At 42.2% G+C, this 18,626-nt stretch overlaps 1 protein-coding gene across 5 annotated transcripts in view; it reads left to right on the top strand.

Annotated features, from left to right (window-relative positions):
• Positions 1-18,626, top strand: part of ABHD6 (abhydrolase domain containing 6, acylglycerol lipase) — a 52,704-nt gene that overhangs the window by 15,070 nt on the left and 19,008 nt on the right. For all 5 annotated transcript variants that reach the window (XM_036870532.1, XM_036870533.1, XM_036870535.1 and 2 more), the window contains 2 exons: positions 2,804-2,868; positions 10,700-10,852. In XM_036870532.1, the coding sequence (XP_036726427.1) occupies positions 10,734-10,852 (119 nt within the window). In that variant the 5' untranslated portion in view covers positions 2,804-2,868; positions 10,700-10,733. The remainder of the gene's footprint in view (positions 1-2,803; positions 2,869-10,699; positions 10,853-18,626) is intronic.

Raw genomic sequence — 18,626 nt, forward strand, 5'->3', positions numbered from 1 at the left:
GTTTTCTTTGTTTTTATTTCATTTATTTCTTCTCTGATCTTTATGATTTCTTTCCTTCTGCTAACTTTGGGTTTTGTTTGTTCTTCTTTCTCTAGTTCCTTTAGGTGTAAGGTTAGATTGTTTATTTGAGATTTTTCTTGTTTCTTGAGGTAGGCTTGTATAGCTATAAACTTCCCTCTTAGAACTGCTTTTGCTGCATCCCATAGGTTTTGGATGGTCGTGTTTTCATTGTCATTTGTCTCTAGGTATTTTTTGATTTCCTCTTTGATTTCTTCAGTGATCTCTTGGTTATTTAGTAATGTATTGTTTAGCCTCCATGTGTTTGGGTTTTTTACGTTTTTTTCCCTGTAATTGATTTCTAATCTCATAGCATTGTGGTCAGAAAAGATGCTTGATATGATTTCAATTTTCTTAAATAATTTACTGAGGCTTGATTTGTGACCCAAGATGTGCTCTATCCTGGAGAATGTTCCGTCGCACTTGAGAAGAAAGTGTAATCTGCTGTTTTTAGATGGAATGTCCTATAAATATCAATTAAATCTATCTGGTCTATTGTGTCATTTAAAGCTTCTGTTTCCTTATTTATTTTCATTTTGGATGATCTGTCCATTGGTGTAAGTGAGGTGTTAAAGTCCCGCACTATTACTGTGTTACTGTCGATTTCCTCTTTTATAGCTGTTAGCAGTTGCCTTATATATTGAGGTGCTCCTATGTTGGGTGCATATATATTTATAATTGTTATATGTTGTTCTTGGATTGATCGCTTGATCATTATGTAGTGTCCTTCCTTGTCTCTTGTAACATTCTTTATTTTAAAGTCTATTTTATCTGATATGAGTATTGCTATTCCAGCTTTCTTTTGACTTCCATTTGCATGGAATATCTTTTTTCATCCCTTCACTTTCAGTCTGTATGTGTCCCTAGGTCTGAAGTGGGTCTCTTGTAGACAGCATATATATGGGTCTTGTTTTTGTGTCCATTCACAAAAATTTTTGTGTCTTTTGATTGGAGCATTTAATCCATTCACATTTAAGGTAATTATCAATATGTATGTTCCTATGACCATTTTCTTAATTGTTTTGGGTTTGTTTTTGTAGGTCCTTTTCTTCTCTTGTGTTTCCCACTTAGAGAAGTTCCTTTAGCATTTGTTGTAGAGCTGGTTTGGCGGTTCTGAATTCTCTTAGCTTTTGCTTGTCTGTAAAGCTTTTGATTTCTCCATCGAATCTGAATGAGATCCTTGCCGGGTAGAGTAATCTTGGTTGTAGGTTCTTCCCTTTCATCACTTTAAGTATATCATGCCACTCCCTTCTGGCTTGCAGAGTTTCTGCTGAGAAATCAGCTGTTAACCTTATGGGAGTTCCCTTGTATGTTATTTGTCGTTTTTCCCTTGCTGCTTTCAGTAATTTTTCTTTGTCTTTAATATTTGCCAATTTGGTTACTGTGTGTCTCGGCATGTTTCTCCTTAGGTTTATCCTGTATGGGACTCGCTGCGCTTCCTGGACTTGGATGGCTGTTTCCTTTCCCATGTTAGGGAAGTTTTCGCCTATAATCTCTTCAAATATTTTCTGCGGTCCTTTCTCTCTCTCTTCTCCTTCTGGGACCCCTATAATGTGAATGTTGTTACATTTAATGTTGTCCCTGAGGTCTTTTAGGCTGTCTTCATTTCTTTTCATTCTTTTTTCTTTATTGTGTTCCGCAGCAGTGAATTCCACCATTCTGTGTTCCAGGTCACTTATCCGTTCTTCTGCCTCAGTTATGCTTCTAATAATTCCTTCTAGTGTAGTTTTCATTTCAGTTATTGTATTGTTCATCTCTGTTTGTTTGTTCTTTAATTCTTCTAGGTCTTTGTTAAACATTTCTTGCATCTTCTCCATCTTTGCCTCCATTCTTTTTCCGAGGTCCTGGATCATCTTCACTATCATTATTCTGAATTCTTTTTCTGAAAGGTTCCCTATCTCCACTTCATTTAGTTGTTTTTCTGGGATTTTATCTTGTTCCTTCATCTGGTAAATAGCCCTCTGCCTTTTCATCTTGTCTATCTTTCTGTGAACGTGGTTTTTGTTCCACAGGCTGCAGGATTGTAGTTCTTCTTGCTTCTGCTGTCTGCTCTCTGGTGGATGAGGCTATCTCGGTGTTATTTTTTTATGTTTAATTCCTTGACCCCTCTGAAATAATTCAGGGGTTTTGTGGATTTACCTTCAATCACCCATCTACCCGTCTCCTCATTTTTCTGCTGCAGCGCCTTTGCCAGCATCTCTGCTCTGTCCAGCCCTGTTTTTGAGCTTTGTGGTCCCCTCTCTCTAGCCACTCTAGTAGAAATATTGTATTCATTTGCCCATTGGTTGCCACCTTCCTCTCATTCCTTTCTGAGTATAACTTTAGGTAACCCTAACCCCAGATGGAGAAGGGGAGTTTTAATCTTTATTTGAAGGTCTTAGTTAAGTTTGAAGCCTTCAGAACCTCCTCTCACCGAAGCATGCCTGTTTCCCTTATTGCCTTTCTCGCTCCTGCAGCCCAGGAATCACCAGCTCAGTCCCATGCTTTATCCTCATCACAGATTCCTTCTCTGACCTTCACACCCTCCGGGCCAAGCTCTTTATCTCACTTGCCCTGCCTACCCTTTGTGCAGTTTGTTTAATTAGGGGAGGTGACCTGAACCGGAGGGAACTTTAAAGCCACGGGATATTTGCACTTCTCCTGTGCCAAGGAGGAGATGTTCCCCCTTGCTGGTTGGTTGTTAGCACTTCATTCATATTCTCTAATATGATTTAATGCTTTGTCATTTTCTTTCCTTTGATTCCAGAGTCTCATTTTCAGCTTCTGCCAGAGCCAGTAGCAGTTGGGAAAGAAGGCTGTGCTCTTCAAAGAGTGAGTATGGATTTTTAACACCGTATATTACAGGGGGGAAAAACAGGCAGCCCTTTAATGAGAGTGGGGCTACTCTGTAAGCTCCCTGGCACCCTTCTGCAGGCCAGCCTATTTGGGGGCAGAGGTGTTCTCTGTTTCAGTAGGTCTGGTGGGGAGGGGATCGGGCACCTGAAGATTTTTAAAGCTCAAGATATATATCCAAAAGCCCTCCCTTCTCAAAGACTGTGCTTGGAGCAGGGCTCTGAGTTTGACGGGAGTCGAGAAGACCTGGGCCCGTGGGGACCAGGATGCTTTCCTGGGGAGTGTGACACTTGAATCAGCCCCAAAGGCAGAGAGGAGTTCATCAGGCAGGTGGGACAGGGAGTACTCCACACGAAGGGGACAGTGTGAGAAAGATGAAGTGTGAGGCTGTGCGGGGCTTTCGTGGGGGCAGGAGTTGGATATTTGGGGTGCAGGCGGAGGTGCGGGCCAGGAAGTTGAGTTGAGATCATACGGAGTGCTCAGAGTTCACACTAGACCAGAGCCCCCAGTCCTTGGCGTGAGCTGAGAAGATTCCTCTGGCAGCTGGTGGTGGAAGGACTGAATGGGGTGTGAAAGAGCAGTCTTCACAGAAATGGGAGCAAGGAGAGATGAGGACCTGGATGCAGTGTGGTGGCTGAGGGAGCTGTGGTCTGACTCCTACAAAGTCTCACACCTGGTGGAAATGTTTCTTCCCCCATGACATTCCTAGTAAATGTTAAGCCAAAGGAATTGGTTGCAAGAGGCTTTCGGGGGTGTAGACCCCCTAAAACTGTGCTGTCCAATGCAGCAGCTCCTATTCATATGTGACTCTCAAGCATTTACAATGTGATGGATGTGACTGAAGGACTGGACTTTGAATTTTATCTAATTAATTTAAATTTAAATAGCCACCTATAAACAGTGCAGTTTGTCTAGACTCAGACAAGTTGGCTCCAGCGCTGGCACCTCCCCGCCGTTGCCTGACAGGAGTGTTGAGCAAAGAGGAAGAGTGAAAGATGCATCAGAGTCTGGGAGGCCAGACTGATGGGGATACTGTTGGCAGAAATCGACAAGTCAGGAGCAAGGGGAGAGACGTACCTAAGACCTTGTAGGACAGGACTTTTGGGTCATGGAGATAGTCAAGCAGGCTTCTGGAAAAGTCTGGAAGAAGGTCCTGGCCAGGTATGTTGATTTTCGCGTTTCCTGTAGGAGGGAGTGGCAGAGGGTGTAGATATGGTGAGCTCTTCCAGGAAGACAATGAAGAGCACATCACGGGACTGTTCAAGGGGGCAGGTAAGGAGAGCATCATGGGACTATCAGGGGAGAGCGGGAGCAGAGAATTTTAGGAACCAGGCTATGCATGCTCAGAGCCATGGCTTGTCTGAACAGCAGGGGTGTCTGAGCTGCCAAGTACAGAGGAGGAATGGGCTCAGCCAGAGTGAGGGGGAGACAAGGCCAGGAGGGCAGAGGTGAGCACCTTATGGCAGCAATCCTAGGGTCGTGCCACACTTTCAGTGATGACTGGGCAGGCTTAACTACTTCCTTGGAACTTTCAGTGTGATTTTCCTTCGCGATGGAGAAGATTACTGTGACGAGGCGTTAGAACTGCTCATTTCTCAAATTACTCTGTCTCATCGATCCTGGGGCTTCCATACAAGAGAATCTTAGTATCTTTTTTAACTGTTGGTCATTAGTGATAGTTTTGAGGAATCGGTTTATCTTTACAAGAACCTAGTTTCAGGGCTTCCCTGGTGGCACAGTGGTTAAGAATCTGCCTGCCAATGCAGGGGACACGGGTTTGAGCCCTGGTCCGGGAAGGTCGCACATGCCACAGAGCAGCTAAGCCCGTGCGCCACAACTACTGAGCCTGCGCTCTAGAGCCCGCGAGCCACAACTACTGAGCCCACGTGCCACAACTACTGAAGCCTGCGCGCCTAGAGCCCATCCTCCGCAACAAGAGAAGCCACTGCAGTGAGAAGCCCACGCACCGCAACGAAGAGTAGCCCCCACTCACCTCAACTAGAGAAAGCACGCATGCAGCAAGGAAGACCCAACGCAGCCAAAACTAAATAAATAAAATAAATAAATTAATTTAAAAAATTTATTAAAAAAAAAAAGAACCTAGTTTCAGAAATCAGTGTTGGGTAGATGCAACAATGTTTAACAGCTGGGATTTTATACTCAGATTTCAAGAACTTAGTGCTTTTTCCAGGTGGAAAACACTGTGGAAAGAATTTTCATATTGTAGAATTAAAGAAAAAAATTATGAGCAGCACTGGTTAGTTTTTTGTTGTTGTTGTTTTTTGGTCTTTTTTGGGTGTGTCAGTTCTTAGTAGCGGCACATGGGCTCTTCGTTGTGGTGTGCGGGTTTCTCTCTAGTTGTGGCGTGCGGGTTTTCTCTTCTTTAGTCGTGGCGCGCGGGTTCCAGAGCGTGTGGGCTCTAGCAGGCTCTCTAGTTGAGGCCCGCAGGGCTTAGTTGCCTGCATTGTAAGGCGGATTCTTTACCACTGGACCACCAGGGAAGTCCCAGCACTGGTTAGTTTTTCAAAGACACCAGCAACAATAAGGTAACAAGTTGTTAACTTGTAAAGTTTGCATGTTACTTCCTCTTAAAATAGTTCTGGAGAAGTGCAAAGAATGTCTATGGGAACACTGAACTGGGAACACTGAACTCCTGTGCCTTTTGTGTAATTGATGCACAATAAATATCTGCTTAGCAAGTGCTGAGAGAAGGCAAAGGTAGCATGAGCCAGGCACACCTACAGGATTGGATTGAAATGCAGCTCATGCCATGTACCAGTCAGGTGACCTTGGGGGCATTTGTTAACAACTTCTGTAAGCTTCAGTTTCTCCATCTTTAAAATGTGAGAAATGCTTCTTACTCCCAGTGTTGTGCAGGATAAAATGAGAGGATGTATGTGAACCACCTGCACGGGGCCTGGCATACAGCAGTCATCCAATACATGGAGGCTGTCGCTCTTCTATCTTTGGCTATGGTGGTAGTGGCCATGGTCATTATTGTTGTTGCTATAGTTATTAAAATTATCATTATTTTGAAGAGACCAGGACTTCAGTTTGTCAAAATTGATGGCATATGAGTAGATGTCCAGGGGAAGGCAAGATTCTATAAAAGTGTTTTACATTCTATTTATTCTTGGAATTTTGCTTTATACCTTAAGATTAAAGTATCAGAACTCAGGATGACGGGTTTTAAAAGTCAGTGAGAACATTAAAAGACAATTGTGATACTTTATGCCTGACCTCTAACCCCCGACTAAACTTGGGAACATGAGTCCAATGTTTATCTGGATCTACTGATTAATTTTTGTCCCTGCGCTCAGAGATAAAGGCCCTGAATGCACAGCTTGGATGTTAACAGGGGAAGGCCACGTGGCAGGCTCCGGTCTCGGGGTGAGAGCGTGTTACCCCCCCTGGTACCATAAAGGCCAGCTCTCCTTCCTGATGTCTCCTCGTGTCAGACTGTGCCGCAAAGCCGCTGAAATCACTGTCATTAACACTGGGCTGTCTCACGTGACACACCAGATACGTAAAACGAGTTCATTTTTCTTTTTCAGTCTATTCAGCCTTTATCAAACACCAAAACATTATCAAACATTGCCACGCACCAAATATTTCCCAGATACTGTTTTAGGTTTTGGGAAAAATGTAACAGGGAACGAGATTCTCGTGGGGAGCGAGCCAGATCCTACTCTTCAACTGTCTGGCATAATTTCAGAAATGTTTTAAGTCACCAGAGTAGGAAAAGGCAGATGAGATGTTTTGGACGAATGTTCTCATTGATAGATGAGGAAACCAAGGTCTCCCAGCCGGTGCGTGAAGAGCCAGCGGAGCGCCCCACCCCCGTCCATCACACACATCTGCCCCAGTGGCAGCCATTCGTCTGTCACCACCATGATGTTCACCAGATCCGTGTATCACCGATTAGCATTTTTCTTTAACTCATTTCCTTCTTTTAACTTAGATTAATGTGCATCACTACCATAAACTGAAAATACCCATAAAAGTCAACACAAACAACGTTATTAAATAGCTAGATACTGTTGCCTGCGGGAGGCTCAAGGGTTAGAAAGCTATTTAATAACCACACTGAGAGTTTCTCTTTGACCTAAGCAGGGCGGGAAAAGAACTACAAAGAGATGACTTTCTCAGTATGAATGTGAGTGTTTCCTGATGCTGTGTAGCCCTGAGTGTTCTCCTGCGCCCTGAAGTCACCTTGCGAACATCAGTTATTTGGGCCCTGTGCTTAGGGAAGCTCCACGCTCTACCCCTTAGTTGATGTTCAGTCATTGGTGATTCTGGGTTCACAAGGCTTCAGTTTTTCTGTGTCCAGCTTCCGCCTTGGGTGCATAGAACATCCTATAAACAAACCCCAGCAGGGTAGGGCAGCTGCCTTTTCAAAGGCTGGGGCAAGTCCTTTGTAAAACGAAGGATGTTGCAGAGGTAGGAATAATGGTCAGCTCTTTATAGAAAACTCAGAAAACATTATTGTCTTGACTCAGGGCCTGTCTGTATTTGATGTCATCAGGGAAAGTGTGCAGGATTCTTTGTAACAAGTCCAAGCCTTGCTAAATTGATGATGTTCTGCAAAAGCTCCTTATTAAAGACTTTATTCTGCCGTTAAGTGGAGGATGGAGCCAGATAAAACCTTCCCCCAAACTGACTGTGACATCCCTAGCAGGCACTGATGAAGCCACGAGGTTTCTTTTTGATGATCATGACTTCATGTTGGGGCTCCCATCTCCAGTGTCAGAGTCTGTGACATATATGGCTTTGGGCATAAAATGTTCTCATTCCTAGTCTAAAAGAACATCATGCAATTAACTTCCTGCAGCTCAGGAATCAGAATTCACGGTGACCCTCAGCAGCTTTTAAGGCCTTTATGTGATGTGGAAAAGTCCTCTTGAATCTGACATTTCCCATCTTCATCAGCTCTTGTGACCCACACTATTCACATAGATTCGTAAAATTCCCTTCACTCTGTGATTAACTTGCTTACCCCTTGACAGTGGGGCCTTTGTAGCACCGTAAATTGTACCCAGCATTAAATAGGTGACTCCTCTGGGGAGTTTTGTAATTATTGAAAGAGAGACAAGTCAGGTCTCTTATAGCATCATTGGGAATGGTTGTCCCTAAGACAAATAGGATTGAACCCATTTTGTAACTTTGATTTTCATTAATTCATTTGCACCTTATTTGTGTCCTGGGCTTATTCTAGGCACTGAGAAAGAACATGTATGATTATTCCTACCCTCTAGGAGCTCTGGTTCTGGGAGGAGAAAGAGGCCAGTGATATAAGTGTGCTGGAAAAAGTGTTTACAGTGTTTACAGTGAAACTGAGAGGACAGTTGAATCAGAAACACAGACAGTGCTTCTGCCCCTGAGAAGGCGGCAGCTTTCATTACTGTAGACTCAGTACTGTTCCCGGATAGAGTGTGTGTGAAACTGAAAGGAACCATCTAACCCACCTACAGATGTATCTGTTTCCCCCTCTAGACCGAGGGGCTTGTTTCACCAAACCTCTCACAAGAGACCAAACATCTAAATGGAGATGTCACATCTTCATGGAGAAATCAGGGGTGACAAATGTGGGTATTTAACAGCAGAGAAGTTACAAAGATTGAGAAAAGACCATTTGAAAAAAATTAGACCAAGTGGAGTTAGGAGCATAGAGAGTGGGTCCAAGTCAGAAACTTGTTTTATAATCATGACTACCAGCTGAGTTACCTTGGGCAAGTTACTTAACCTCTCTGTGCCTTAGTTGCCTCAGCCTATAATTAGGGAATAAAACACTCACCTTGCCTGTTTGATGGAGTTGGTGTGCTCAATCAAGGGTTAGCAAATTACAACCTGAAGGCTGTTTTTTACAATAAAATTTTATTGGCACACAGTCACACCCATTCATTACATGTTATATGGCTGCTGTCTCACTACAAGGGCAGCTTGAAGAGTTGCGATAGAGACCTTATAACCCGCAATGCTGAAATATTTATCATCTGCCCTTTACAGAAAAAGTTGGCTGACCCCCATGCTCAGTGGTCATACTGTGCCATCATGAAATCATTATAAAATTGAAACACACATCAGTTGATAGAGGTGTATGGGACAAAGCCTTCCATTTCACAGGAAATATAAGGAAGACCATGATTTGCTAGATGTTTGCTTTTTCTTGAAGAAGGCTCTTTTTTATGTTAGTGAGATACACACTTAACACAAGTGGCCAAGTCCTCAGATGGCAAAGGGCCACACCTGACTTACAGATCCTTGCAGGAGTTGTTTTCTCTATTGGGGAGGATGACGGGACTTGAAATATTTTTTATTCCATGAAAAAAAAATAAACCATGTTGTGAGTGAGTTCATGAGACAGGACTGGGTGGGGACCTCTAATTCAGTGGTGATTTCTAGAGTGCCTAGAAATGGGTCAGGCCCTAGTCTGAATGCTGGGGATACAGTCCCTCCCCTCCTGGAGCTCACATCCTAGCCTTCAGATGTGTCCACCAAGTCTATGGAAGGACATCAGAAAGTATACTGAAAACTCTGCTGTTCTAATGTGTTCCCTCCTAACTTTTTACTGTATATTACTTATATTTGAAGTCTATGCCTGTACATGATACATAACCAAAGATTTTAAAGCGTAGACCGTGAAAAGCAAGTCTCCCTCTATCCCTGACACCCATCTGATTCCCCACCTCAGATGCAACCACTGATGCTGGTTTCTTGTACACCTTCCAGTGATAGTCTGTATATAGATAAGCATCCATGTGTACATGTGTATTTTTTCCTTCTTCTCTTCCCTTCCTCCCTTCCTCCCTTCCTTCCTTCCAGGTCTTCTGTCCTCCCTAACTTTTCATTTTTAAAAATTGCAAACCTAATAGGAAAGTTAGAGGTTACCAGTACATTTCACCACACTTACTTTATTTCTCCCTCCCCTACACACACACGCACACACGCATGCACACACACACAAGAGCAAACCCAGATGCACACACGCATGCACACATGCATGCACACACGTGCACACACGTGCACACTCAGATGCACACACGCTCACACACACGCACATACACATTTTTTCTCTCCTCAACTTTTAAAAGTGAGTAGCAGATATTACTATTCTTTATCCCTTAATACTTCAGCAGACGCTAGGAACAAGGACGTTCTCTTACATATAAACATAACCACAATTTCATCACCACACTCACTAATACAATAATATTATCTAATAACCAGTCCTTACTCAAATTTCCCCAGTTGCCCCCACAGTTTCCTTTATAGCTTAAAAAAAAATCCAGGATCATCTTAATGATTCCTCGTTACATTTAGTTGTCCTGCCTATTTAGATTTTTTAAAGCACTTGCCTACTTTCGTTTCCTCCTGATCCTTGCTCTCATTCTGTGTCATTCACTTCTCTGTCCCGCTTTGCTTCTTCACCTTGTCTCCTGAGACGGACTTTTTTTTTTTTAATTTTTTTAAAAATTTTTATTTATTTTTGGCCGCATTGGGTCTTTGTTGCTGCACGCGGGCTTTCTTTAGCTGCGGCGAGCTGAGGCTACTCTTTGTTGCCGTGCGCGGGCTTCTCATTGCGGTGGCTTCTCTTGTTGTGGAGCACGGGCTCTAGGCACGCAGGCTTCAGTAGTTGTGGCATGCAGGCTCAGTAGTTGTGGCTCGCGGGCTTAGTTGCTCCAGTGCATGTGGGATCTTCCTGGACCAGGGATCGAACCCGTGTCCCCTGCATTGGCAGGCAGATTCTTAACCACTGCACCATCAGGGAAGTCCCTGAGATGGAGTTTTTCAATACTGTCTCTCTCTTCAGCCCCTGCAGGTGTCAGCCAGCCCTAAAGAGCAGGATGGATCTTGACGTGGTTAACATGTTTGTGATCGCGGGCGGGACGCTGGCCATCCCAATCCTGGCATTTGTAGCCTCATTTCTCCTGTGGCCTTCGGCACTGATAAGAATCTATTACTGGTAAGTTCATTTTATAGTTCAAGTTTTCAGGAGTATCATGGCCACGCCATCTTCTCTGCTTGTCCTTTTTGGTTGTGGCTGTTCAACATTTATCATGAAATATTTCAAACTTACAGAAAAGTTGAAAGACATCCTTTCTTGAATGTTGGGAGTGTTCCTGAAGTAGTGGTAGCTTCTCCCCAGGTAAATTCTTCCAGGTTTCTGATGGTGTCTTTGCTCAGGAGACCACTCTGTCTCCCAACATCACTGATTCATGGGAATTCCTTTGGTTTTTCTTGGTCGTTGGATTCTGATCCAGTGATGTCTTGACAGGTGCAGTGAAATGCACTGAAAAATGAGTCAGAAAGAGCAGGATCGTGGAGATGGCATGGGTAGGACAGAATGGTTTTAGGTTTTTTTGAAAGCAATCATTAGTTGCGCCCACCCAGGGATGCCAAAAAAAAAAAAAAAAGTGTTCATTAGTAGAGTGATGGAAAGGAAAAGAAGTTTCCAAAACTTCTGTCATTCTTGAATCACCTTTATGCTTCTTGCTCTATCTGCGTACCACCTCTACTTTTGTTTTGTATTTTCTTTAGAGTGACTTTTTAAGAAAACCTTCAATCAATTTAAGAGTGACATATCACTACCTTAAGTGGAAAGCTTGCCATACATGCCAAAAATATTAAATTAATATAAGAAAGTAAAAATAAGCACAGTGCCATTAAACTATGTTCATAAATTCTAGCCTAGATACTACTGCCTACCAAAGACTCTCTCCTTTCTCTTTGGTACAAAATCTGAGAGGTGTGAAAGGTATAGAGCCTTTCTCCTTGATGGAGTCAGAAGGTTAACAGTTGAAAAGAGAGAAGCTTTCTCATGATGTGCTTCAGGGACTTTTCATGCCACAGTCCATTTACCAAATAAAATCACCTCTTACACTCCCATGGATTTGTCCCATGATGAAGGAAATACTGAAATAGACCTGGTTCCTCTCTGTGCCGTAGGGAAGCACACTGAGATTTTATCACGACTTCTGGAACTTAGGACTGCCTTCTGTGCCCCGAGAGAAGAATGCAGGGAGGTTGTGCTTGTGCCCTTTATCTGCCCTCCCTTCTGGCTCCCTTTTGTTTCATTAGAGTGTGGAATTTTCCGCCTGCCAGCCGGGCTCTAATCCTTGAAAAGAAGCTAATTGAACAGAAGGGAGCTTTCATGTTTCACTCACTCTTGTGGGGAGGTGATGACCCCTTCATAGGGTCACCCAGGACCCGCCTCCGCATTGATGAAGCTAAGACTCCGGCTGCTTAAATGCCATTGCCCTTGAAGCACTGGCAGTAGGAGTGCTTCGGGGCCAGGGCTCCCATGTGGCCCCTGACATGGAGAGGCCAGAGTGGTGTGCCCCTCTCCACCCTGCAGAGGCACCGTGGACCTCCACATGCAAATTTCATTTTTCTTGAAGTGAAGCAGAGAATGCAGTTCAGCGATGTGACCCATAATCATGTACATGGCTGCATGCAGAGGTGTGATTATTCTACCCGCCACCACATGCGGAAACCAGCCTCTGCTGCAGAGTCCCCCAACACCCAAGTTCCTTGGGCCATCACGGAGAAGGCTTTCAGAGTCAGAATGTTAGAATAATTTTGATGCTTGATCTCTCAAGAGAAAATTAACTTCATAGCAAATAATTCACTTTTTTGAGTTAAATTCATATAATTTAAACTTCACCATTTTAAAGTGTGCATTTAATTGGCTTTAATATATTCACCGTACTGTGAATTACCACTATCTCATTGAGAACATTTCCATCTCCCGCAAAAGAACCCCCCTACTTGTTAGCAGGTACTCCCAGTTTTCTACTCCCTCTCTTCATCCCCTGGTAACTAGTAATCTACCTTCTGTCTCTTCGGATTTGCCTGTTGTGGACATTTCATATAAATGAGATCGTACGATTTGTGGTTTTTTTTGGGTCTGGCTTCTTGCGCTTTTCAAGGCTTACTCATGCTGCAGCGTGTATCTGTACTTTGTTCATTGTGATGGCTGAATAATGGTCCATTGTATGGTTATACCACATTTTATTTATCCAAATGGACGTTTGTGTTGTTTCCACTTTTTGCTATTATGAATAATGCCTCATAGCAAATAATTCACTTTTATTAACAAGTAATACCACCAAAACCCAGCGAGGCCCCACAGAGAACATTCAGTCCTTTATTATTTGACGGCGCAGATGCAGGTGACCTTAAAGCCTGCCCATGCCTGTCACTTCACTCAGGGCTGTAGCCGGAGAATGAACACAATGCTCTTTATTTTGTGAACTCAGCCACACAGGCCAAGAAGAAACCCAGTTGGCTGGGGAGGGTGAAAATCCTAGAAATCCTTTCGGATTATGCCGGGTAGCGCTGTGGCAGAGGGGCTGTGATTATAGTAATAGAACCCGTAATGCCATTGCAGAGTCGCCGGAATTCCTGTGAGCGGCTTCCCCCACCACACTGAAACGCACAGCCTGTTTCCTTCAAATCACCTCACTGCAAGGGACACTTTCACAGTGGTTGTCATAGGGTGAGCAGCTTTGCTGTGAGTCACTTATGTCCCTTAACCACAGCTACTCCTCCAAAGGCCTTCATTTACTCCGCTGCCCGTAACGACCACCCATAGGTTCACCCTGCAGACCTGGCTTAGCCAAGTTAATTTTCAGGATTGCGATGTGAACAGGAACAGCAGGCAGTAGAGGTAGCTGGGCATCCCTGATACCCCAAGCCACGCTGCCGAGTGAGCATATGGGTATGAGGAAGGCATCTCGGGGCGCTCTCGCCTGGACTTCCCTCTGGGTCTTCTGAGCTCCTCAGGGCACAGTGTCCCCGGTGGGTCACAGCCAGCCTTCAGAGAACTCTCTCTGGGTCTAAGTGTCCCTGGAGCGTGGCTAGCACAGTTTCACAGAGATGGGGACTCTGATAGCTCCTGCAGGAGATGGCAAACACATGGCTGTGAGAGTCCACAGAGAGCCACACTGGAGATGCCGTGGCCACTGTGGGTGACATCAGGGGCTGCTCTGGCTTTCGTTGTGTAAACTGTCAAAACTGTTCACCGAATGAAAAAGACTGAGATTTTAAAAGATTTTTGTTTTCCCAAAGAAGCTCAGTTATGCGATCAAGATAAGAAATCATACATATAAGAGAGAGAAGAGGATTAATTGGAAAAGAGGAAATAAAACTGATGTTGTTTTTGATGGCATGATTGTGTACGTAGAAAGTCCAGAAGAATCTATCAATAATTTGTTAGAATTAAAAATGTGAGGGGCTTCCCTGGTGGCGCAGTGGTTAAGAATCTGCCTGCCAATGCAGGGGACACGGGTTCGAGCCCTGGTCCAGGAAGATCCCACATGCTGCAGAGCAACTAAGCCCGTGCACCACAACTACTGAGCCTGCACTCTAGATCCCGCGAGCCACAACTACTAAAGCCGCACGCCACAACTACTGAAGCCCGTGTGCCTAGAGCCCATGCTCTGCAACAAGAGAAGCCACTGCAATGAGAAGCCCATGCACCACAACGAAGAGTAGCCCCCGCTCACCACAACCAGAGAAAGCCCGTGCGCAGCAACGAAGACCCAAAGCAGCCAAAAATTTAAAAATTAATTAATTAATTTAAAAAAATGTGAATTTGGCAAGATTGCTAAATACAAGATAAGTAAACAAAAATCAGTTGTATTCTTATATAATAGCAACAAACAAATAGAAAATGAAAATATCTTGTATCAACAAATATAAAATACCTAAGAATAAATCTAAAGAACAATGTGCAAAGCCTTTACTCAGAAAACTACAAAGTATTAGAGAAATTTTGAGCAACCTAAATTAATGGAGGGGATAGACAATATTTGTGAGTTGCAAGGCTTTCCAATAGAGAGATGTCAGATTTCCCTAGAGTGACCTGTAGATTCAGTGTACACACGTTTTAAAATCCCAGCAGGTTTCTTTCTTATAGAATTTAATAAACTGATTCTTAAATTTATAAGGAAAAACAAAGAGCCAAATTAAGCAAGACAGTCTTGAACGAGAACAATACTAGATGATTTACACTACCAGCTATCAAGACTAGTTATTAAGCAACAGCAGTCAAGACAATGTGAAATTGGCACAAAGGACAAATAAGCCAACGGGACAGGAGAGTCCGGTAGCAGATGTAGATAGATATGGTCTCTTGAATTGTGACAGGTAGCACTGCTCTGCAGCAGGTAAAGGGGATGGGGTCAACTAGATACCCATCTGAAAAAAAGTCAAACTTGACCCCTTTGGCAGGTAGAATTACTAAAACAGCCCCACCAAGAACTACCTCCATAATCCCCAGAACCTGTGAGTATGATGAAATATTACTCCCATGGTTATGTTGTATTATATACACTTGACCTAAAGATGGGGAGATAATGGCCAATAAACATGTGAAATGATACTCAATTTTGTTGGCCCTAAGGGATATTCAAATTAAAACCACAGTGAGATACCATTTCACACCCATCAGAATGGCTAAAATGAAAAGGGCTGACTGACAATTCCAAGTATTGGCAAGGATGTTGTATTAGTTTCCTAGGGCTGCTGTAACAAATTGCCACAAACTGGGTGACTTACAACAACAGAAATTTATTCTCTCACGGTCCTAGAGGCTAGAAATACTACATCAAAGCGCTGGCAAGGTTGGTTCCTTCTGGAAGCTCTGAGGGAGGATCTGTTCCATTTCCCCCTCCCTAGCTTCTACTGGTTGCCAGCAACCCTTGGCATTCCTTGACTTGTAGTTGTGTTACTCCAGTCTCTGCCTCTGTCTTCACATGGTGTTCTTCCTTCTGTGTGTTTCTGTGTCCTAATTTCCCTCTTATAAGAACACCAGTCGCATTGGATTTGAGGCCAACCCTAATCCACTATGACCTCAACTTAACTTGACTACATCTGCAAAGACCCTATTTCCAAATAAGGTCATATTCACGGTTTCCAGGTGGACATGAATTCTACCGGGATACTATTAACCCACTATAGATTTGCAACAACTAGAATCTGCTGTATTGTTGACTGAAGTGTAAACTGGTTCATCCACTTTGGAAAACTGTTTGACAAAATGACCCACTAATTTCACCCAATAGAAGTGTGTGTATGTATTGATCAAAAGATATATACAAAAATGTTCCATAGCAGCTCCATTTATAATACCTCCAAACTGAAAACACCCAATGTCCATTAATACTGTAATAGATAAATAAATTGAGGTATAGTCATACCATTATTCACACAATGGAGTACTATATAGCTATGAAAATGGAAAAAAGTAATGCTACATTTTACAACATGAATGATCCTTACAAACATAATATTGAGTGGAAGGAGTCAGATACAAATAAGAACTTATTGTATGATAAAATTCTAAAACATGCAGAACTCTCCTGTTTGAAAATGAGGTAGTGGTTACCTTTAGGAGGTATTAATGGGGTGAGGCGTGAGGTGGATATCTGGGATGCTGGTCGTAGTCTAGACCTTGATCTGGGTGGCAGATAATGGGTTCATTCACTTTGTGCAGATTCATCAGGCTGTACACTTATAATATGTGTACTTTTCTGTATTATTTATACTTATATTGAAAGTTTCTCTAAAAAATAACAATGAAGGATGTAGAGAAATTGGATCCCTCATATACTGCTAGTGGAGAATGTGAAATGATGTAGCCACTTTGGAATACAGTCTGGCAGTTCCTCAAAAGGTTTTTTTTTAAAAAAGCTACTATATGACCCAGGAATTCTACTCCTACATGAACTGAGAACCCCCAAGAGAATAGAAAACATATGTCCATAGGAAAACTTGTATATGTATGTTCATAGTGGCACTATTCCTAATAGCTGAGAAGTAGAAACAACCCAAATGTCCATCAACAGTTGAATGGATAAACAGATATGGCATATCCATACGATGGAATATTATTTAGCCTTAAAAAGGAATGAAATACTGATACATTCTATAATGGATGAACTTGAAAACACGCTAAGTGAAATACGCCAGACACAAAAGGCCACATATTGAATGAACCCATTCATGGGAAATGTCTAGAATAGGCAAATCCATAGAGACTTGAAGTAAACTAGTGGTTGCCAGGAGCTGCAGAGGAGAATGGTGAGTGAGTGCTCATGGGTATGGATTTCTTTCTTTTTCTTTTTTAATTGTGGTAAAATATATACAATATAAAATTTACCTTTTTAACTATTTGTAAGTATATAGTTCAGTTGGGTTTCTTTTTTCTTTTTTTTTTTTTTTTTTTGAGATTGAAGCAGTGCAAGCTTTATTCAATGGCCAGAGAATGGAGAAGTGGGAACGTAGTTTACAACTATCAACTTAGTTTACAACTATCACCTTAATGGCGAGAAGGATTTGCTTTTTTTGGGGGGGGCGGATATAGTTGTTTTACAATGTTGTGTTAGTTTCTACTGTATACAGCGAAGTGAAGTAGAGTACCCTATGCTGTACAGCAGGTTCTCATTAGTTATCTATTTTATACATATTAGTGTATACAGGTCAATCCCAATCTCCCAATTCTTCCTACCCGACCCCCCCTTTCCCCCCCTTGGTGTCCATACGTTTGTTTTCTACATCTGTGTCTATTTTGCAGTCAGGTTTCTTTTTGATAAAAATGTTCCAGGATTAGTGGTGATGGTTGTACAACTTTGTGAATATACTAAAAACACCTCAGTTGTACCATTTAAAAGGGTGAATTTTATGGTATGTAAATTATATCTCAATAAAAAGAAATGTATATTCAACATCCTTGTCCTTAGGGAAATGCAAATGAAAACCACAGTGATATACTACACACACATTAGGATGGCTATTATTAAAAAAATGGAAAATAGCAAGTGTTGGTGAGGATGTAGAGAAACTGGAACCCTTGTGCTTTGCTGGTAGAAATGTAAAGTGGTATAACTACTGTGGAAAAGTTTAGTGGTTCCTTAAAAAGTTAAACACAGAATTACTATGTGATCCAACAATTCTACTTCTATACCCCAAAGAATTGAAAGCAAGGACTCAAACAGATACTTATATACCAATGTACATAGCATTATGCACAATTGCCAAAAAAATGGAAACAACCCAAATATCCATCAACAGATGAATGATAAACAAAATGTGGTATATACATGCAATGGGATATTATTCAACCTTAAAAAGGAATAAAATTCTGATGTAGGGTACAACATGGATGAACCTTGAAAACATTATGCTAAGTGAAATAAGCCAGACACCAAAGAACAAATATTGTATGATTCCACTTATATGGCTATCATATTTGTCACAAAATTTTCCACAATTTTCCCTGGAATTTTGGCAAATGATATATTTGAAGGACAGAATCTTTTTTATATAATAATAAAACTACCATTTATTGAATATTTCCCGTGTGTTGGGCATTGAACCAGACTTTGTAATGGATTATCTCTTTTAACCTTAACCATATCCTTAGTAGAATGCAACGTTTTCCCATATTATAGATGAGGAAATTGAGTTTCATGATCATATAGCCAGTAAATGAATGAGGTGGGATATGAATGAGTGAACAAATTCATGTTACCATATCATATTTCATATCATGAAATATGCATGTTTTGTCATAAGAAGAGCTGTTAAGCTAGCCAGTTTTATTGTGTCTTTAATGTTTTGAATAGGCAATATATTCATTGAAAAAGTACTAAAAAAAGCATGGTAAGTCTCCCTCCCACCGCTGTTCCCTCTCCAACTACTTCTCACAGTATTTCCCACCTCCGCTCCAGATA

Source organism: Balaenoptera musculus, chromosome 11 (genome assembly GCF_009873245.2).
Source record: "Balaenoptera musculus isolate JJ_BM4_2016_0621 chromosome 11, mBalMus1.pri.v3, whole genome shotgun sequence".
NCBI lineage: Eukaryota > Metazoa > Chordata > Mammalia > Artiodactyla > Balaenopteridae > Balaenoptera > Balaenoptera musculus.